The sequence below is a fragment of the Lipotes vexillifer genome, unplaced genomic scaffold (assembly GCF_000442215.2).
Source record: "Lipotes vexillifer unplaced genomic scaffold, Lipotes_vexillifer_v1.1 scaffold461, whole genome shotgun sequence".
Taxonomy (NCBI): Eukaryota; Metazoa; Chordata; class Mammalia; order Artiodactyla; family Lipotidae; genus Lipotes; species Lipotes vexillifer.
Window position 1 is genome coordinate 1,170,009 of NW_006799479.1, and position 6,165 is coordinate 1,176,173.

A 6,165-nucleotide genomic window follows, 5' to 3' on the forward strand; every position below is an offset into this window, starting at 1 on the left:
CCCGTGTCCCCTGCATCGGCAGGCGGACTCTCAACCACTGCGCCACCAGGGAAGCCCTGTTCATCATATTTTGAAAAGATAATCAATAGTCAATAATCCTGGTAGCACTGTTAATATAATTCAGGACCCATTTTATTGTCTTTAAAATATCAGCTGAAACAACATGAATGAGAGAGGTCACCTACCTCCATACACATCATCCATACAAATAATTTGGTCTCCTGCTTTTAAGAGATGGGTAACAGTCACAGTGGCTGCTAAACCTGAAGCAAAGGCCAAACCTAAGGTAAAAACCAAGTTAGAGTAAACCAAAATGTCAGAACTATAGGTTGAAAACACCTACAGTATTTAGTTGCATTACTTTATATCCCTCTCTCTGCTGACTGAAAGACAACCGTCAGTACTGAGTCATCAGAAATCCCCTGATTAATACCGTTACAAAATCCCCCTTTCTATTTCAAAAATAAAATATCTTTAAAATAAAAATACTTAATTCTGCTTTGGTTATAACATTTCTCTGAAAAGCTTCAAAGAAATAATTCTTTACAAAATTCGGAGACAAAAGACCAATTGCCAATTAAATTACACTTTAAAAGTATCAAACTCTAAAGAAATTTCAAACTTGAGGAATAGAGCTAAGATATGATTCACCCATTAACTATATGGATATGCAGTTGAGAAAATATTTTAACAAAACACACAATCAGACCTGATAAATTTAATAAATTTTATTTTTTTAAATTTTTTTAATGTGGATTCTCTTTAAACACATGTGATCCTGAATCTCATATTGAACAAAAATAGTGAAACTGAATAATAAAAAAATAACTGGCATTGTACACATTAAACACTGTAAAGAAAAATATCCTGATAAAATATCAGTGTATCACCTTGATGATAAAAATCACTTGTGACCAGTAGATGGGCTATCCAATTAACTTGGAAAATGTAATTTTTGCAAAGTTTTTTCAGAAAAGTTGAGGTTGACATTGCAGCTGTCTACTAAGCAGATCTGTGGTCCAACAATGAATTCATACAGAAAGCTAACCTTTAAATCCAGTTCAAAACAACCGTGTTTTCTGGGGCCCACCTGAAAAAACTGTCTGGCATATGAACCCTCAGCCTTTATAATTTCTGTGGGAAATAATATTCCCCACACATTACTAAATTTAAGAAATTTAGTGTTTAAAAAACTCCCCCTCTCATCCAAAACAAACTCCCCCAATCCCAAAAAAACACCAAAGCTCATATTAACATTTCTGATTCCTACACTCTTGCTGTGAGAAAACTCCTAAGACTCTCATTTTTTTAATTCATGATTCTGCCCTCATTTAGTATCATTTGTATAAAAAGTACACAGATGATTTAACAGCAGTCCACTCCGTTCACGGAAGAAATTCAAGTTTTGAGGAGTTAATCCCTAATCTCCCAAAGCACAGTATCAAGGGTACCTGGCTGTTGCAAATGTTCCTTGGTGCTACTCTCAGGCACAAAATAGCAGGTGAATGAACCAGAGTATAAGAAAGCTTATATTCTCATAGGTGGTATTATAAAACTTAGTTAATTTGTATCTATTTATACTGACAGCTTCAGACGAAGAGTACGTTTACATGAATTCTAAGTGGCAAATTCTGCCATTTTGCCTCTCTTCATATTTATTTTCACCTTATAATTACACATATACATATGAAGTCAGCTGTGGGACCTCAAGCAAATAATTCAATGTCGTAAAAAAATAAGAGTTTTGAACTAGCTAATCCTTATTTCTTTCCAATTCTACATTCTGTGCCTCTATAACTTTTTCTATACAAATAAGAATGGATTCTAGATTTTACAAACTTTGAAATGAAAATCACTTACTGTACTTAGCCCCATCCAGTGCTGCCACTGCTTTTTCCAAGCAATTCCTGGTGGGATTTCCAGAACGGCTGTACTCAAAACCCTGAAGGAAAGAAGTTAGAGTTCATCCTAAGAGATTTAAATTTATTATCAGAGTCTTAACATAGACATTTCCTCAACTACAGGTCCATCCTGCCATGCCTTTCTGTTATCTATCTATCTGTATCTATCTGTTATCTGTTACATGTCTTACCATTAGACAGAAGCATCACTGTTGTGGCCGTAGTGGTATGGAGAGGCCCCAAAGTCAGCCAAACTGGATTAGAATTCTGTGTCTGCCACTTATGAGCTACATGCCAATAGGTTAGTTACTTAATGTTTCCCAGAGTCAATCTCCATACCTTTAAAATGGGAATAAAATACAGATATCTACTTCATAAAATTAATGTGAAGATAAAATGAGATAAGTTCTCTGCATGATGCCTGGCATGTGCTAACCACTAGATAAATGGTGGTTTTTATGTTAGGCTCACCTCTACCCATTAATCTAGGGATATTAGGAAACAGGAACCACCTGAACCAACAGAGTAAACCTATTTCTAACCTGCATTTCATTTCCTAAAAAATAAGTGATGTGGGCTTCCCTGGTGGCGCAGTGCTTGAGAGTCCGCCTGCCGATGCAGGAGACGCGGGTTCGTGCCCCGTTTCGGGAAGATCCCACATGCCGCGGAGCGGCTGGGCCCGTGAGCCATGGCCACTGAGCCTGCGCGTCCGGAGCCTGTGCTCCGCAAATGGGAGAGGCCACAACAGTGAGAGGCCCGCATAACGCAAGAAAAAAAAAAAAAAAGAAAAATAGAAAAAAAAAAAATAAGTGATGTGAGTTCTGTTTAGCATCCAACAGGAAGCTATGAACAGATCTTAAAAATGCTCGAAGTTCAGATCTTAGCTCTACAAAAGCAACTCAAAAAAGAGAGTAATTCTCAGCAAAACAGCTCTATACAACCCCTTTTTAAATTTTGCATTATATTCCTTTTACATGTATGACACTATACTAGCTGAATTCATCCAGTCATTTTATTTGATTTATTTAGTTTTATTGAGGTATAGTTGATGTACAATATTACATAAGTTTCATATGTACAGCATAGTGATTCACAATTTTTAGAGGTTATATTCCATTTGTAGTCATTATAAAATATTGGCTATATTCCCTGTGCCATACTATATATTCTTGTAGCTTATTTATTTCATATAGTAGTTTGTACCTCTTAATCCCCTACTTTAACCTCCCTCCCCACTTCCCTCTCCCCACTAGTAACCACTAGTTTGTTCTCTGTATCTGTGAGTCTGTCTTTTGTTGTTGTTGTTATATTCACCAGTTACTTTTATTTCTTAGATTCCACATATAAGTGACATCATACAGTATTTGTCAGTCTCTGTCTGTATCCAGTCATTTTATTTAATCCTCACAATCTGCTCTAAAGAAAGTAAAGCCAAATGTTACAGGGAATGTCAGTGCCAGAATTCAAAGCCAGGACTTAAAACACTCACTAAAAATCCTGTACATACTTTTCTCCTCCTGCCCCACATAGCACATAACAAAACACAACCACTCTTTACACCTGTTTCTGATTCGGGAGCTCCCAGTATTAGAGATAGATATAGATATGGATATAGATATAGATATAGATATTTAAGTTTTGTTGCCTTTTTTGTCTCCTTGTTTTTGACAAACCGAGTAGACATTTTATAGGGCTCCAGGATATCCTCATTACTGGCCACCATCACCTCCTTGATGTGACCTGCAGCTGTACTCCAGACAGAAAAAACAGTTTAGATTCATGTGGCTATTGCCATGGAAAGGTAGTCCATGTCTCCCTAAATATTCACTGCAGAGATATAACTTTGTGGTTGGGGAGAGGGGTGGGGGGAGAAGCATATTTCAGTGCCAATTCTCACACTCTCATTCATTCAATGACTTTCCAAATGGAAGCGGAGAATTAGATACTTCTCATTCAGCTCCTCAAATTGTCTTTAGTGCTCTTAACTGACATTTTAAAGATATTAAGAGGAGTCTGTGGATTTTACCACCCCTGCTGGCTCTCTGAAAACATTTAATTATTAATATCACAGCTAAATTATTAACTTTTGCACTAAATGCCAAAGCTTGGGCAGCTACACATTCACAAAGCCCTACACGAGGAAGAAACTTGGAAGACAGGTTGTGTACACATTTTGATTGCAAAATACAGTAGCTAGAAGTACCCTAAACCAGCTGTAGAAATGCCCTTAGAACTCTACTTCACAGAACAAAGGGCCACGTCTAAAAGAATTTTCCTCAACTTATATAACATAACACACTAATGAGGTGTTTGAAGTATAATCAAGGTTTTGGATCTACAAAGTGTATTCAATTACAGTTGACACTTGAACAACTCCCGGGTTAGGGCACCGACCCCCTGCTCAGTGGAAAATCCGTGTACAACTTATAGTCAGCCCTCCATATCTGAGGTTCCTCCATATCTGTGGTTTATGTCCCCAGATTCAACCAACTGCAGATTATTCAGCACTGTAGTATTTACTATTGAAAAAAAATCAACATATAAGTGGACCTGCACAGTTCAAACCCCTGTTGTTCAAGGGTCAACTGTAATTTCTTCTGGACCTCAGCAACTTTTAAATACTCCAAGATCCATCAAGTATGCTACCAAAAAAGGGAAAGCTATGTAATTAACACAGAGGGCTATCTCATCTATGACTCTGGGTAGGTTCCTTTTCTATAAAAAGTACATAATACCTGCCTTGCTCTCTAACCTGGTTGTTGTCCAGATCAAACAGAAAAAGTGCAAATATGAACACCATGAAATAGCAAACTACTGAGCAGTTATAATGTACAATGCAGCTTAACATACATATCAACAACTTATGTGGTAGGTACTATTATTAACCCATTTACACGGGATCAACCTGAGGCTTAAGATAAGTCAAGTAACTTGCTCAAGACCACCTGGCTAAAAAGAGGTGGTATCAGAATTCAAACCTAGGTCCTCTGACTACACAATTTAAGCTCTTAATTACTAAGCCACACTGATGCAATGGGTTAGATTATTGCTAGCATTACTACAGGATAGACTAATGCCCAACAGTGGGTGGGGTTCCAGAGCAGTACTGCATTGGAATCCCAGCTCTCCTACTTACTAGCCATGTGGGCTTTGCATTGATACTTATCCCCAAACCTCAGGTTTTTCATGAGAGAAATAAGAACCTAGTTCATACTAGAATTGCTGTAAGGATTATCTGAGGCAACATATGTAATACACATGATAGAATGTAACTATGAATCTGGCTCAATGGCTATTAATAACTACTGGAATAATATTGGGAGTTAACAGCTACTGGGAATAATCTTGATTCCAGGTGAGTTATGAGACTCTTAATTTTTTTCTTAGTTGACTCCTTACTATATCTTTACAATTTTTGTTGCTAAAGGCAACTTAAGGAAGTTATGACACTCAGTTTTGAACTGCAAATTTGCCAAAATCACAATGAATATCAGTCCAAATCTATAGGGCATGTTGGACAAACTGTTCCTTCCAGTCTTGCTTATCAAAAGAAAGAAATATGATCATTGAACCATTCAATACAAAGCTTTATTACAAGGAGGTTTACAGGTGTAGTAAACATCATTCCTGATATACACAAATTACACCTCACAAATTACTTGCGTGCCTTCTTAATTTATAAGCCATCTCTCTTTTACCGCCCAAAACTGGACCGCCCCAGACAGACCCAGCTCACCAAGTGCCGGCCAGGAGCCCCTTGCTTGAACGTGGTGGACAGTGAGATGGGGGGCACTACAGCCTGGGAAGTCCATTGCTCTGGTTCCTGGCCCACATGGATGGCCTGCGTAGCGAAATGTTGGAACCTAGGCAGGAAGCCGTGTGGGGAGGCGTCTTTTTCCTGCATGCTGATCTGCGAAGGAAGGTGAGTTAAAGAGCAAGGAAGATAAAACTATGAAACTGGTGAGTCGGGGCTTGAAAAAGACACCGAAGAATTAGGCGAAAGAGAGGTAAAGGTATGCCCAGCAGGGTGACCAGCGCGAGCGCACAAAAGCCGGACTGTAGCTGAGACTCTATTAGCGGGCCGGGAGCTTTGCTTCATCTAGGGGCGGAACCACCGCAAGCCAATGAGCGCAGGCCCCTACGCGGTCCCTGCTCCTCATTGGCCGGCAGCGGAGGCGTTGCCCGGAGCGTCGCCGCCAACCCTCTGGCGCAGGACTTGGAGCGAAGCCGGGGTCCCTGGGCCCCTTGGTTGGACTCTGCTGGT

General features: G+C 39.2%; 1 protein-coding gene across 4 annotated transcripts in view; it reads right to left on the minus strand.

Annotated features, from left to right (window-relative positions):
• Positions 1-5,957, minus strand: part of CTH (cystathionine gamma-lyase) — a 23,708-nt gene extending 17,751 nt beyond the window's left edge. For 2 of the 4 annotated variants that reach the window (XM_007471640.1, XM_007471642.1), the window contains exons 1-3: positions 5,638-5,957; positions 1,861-1,942; positions 186-281 (exon numbers count right to left, since the gene is read on the minus strand). In XM_007471640.1, the coding sequence (XP_007471702.1) occupies positions 186-281; positions 1,861-1,942; positions 5,638-5,805 (346 nt within the window). In that variant the 5' untranslated portion in view covers positions 5,806-5,957. The remainder of the gene's footprint in view (positions 1-185; positions 282-1,860; positions 1,943-5,637) is intronic. The other 2 variants (XM_007471639.1, XM_007471641.1) reach the window with 2 other exon arrangements.
• Positions 5,958-6,165: the final 208 nt, after the last annotated feature.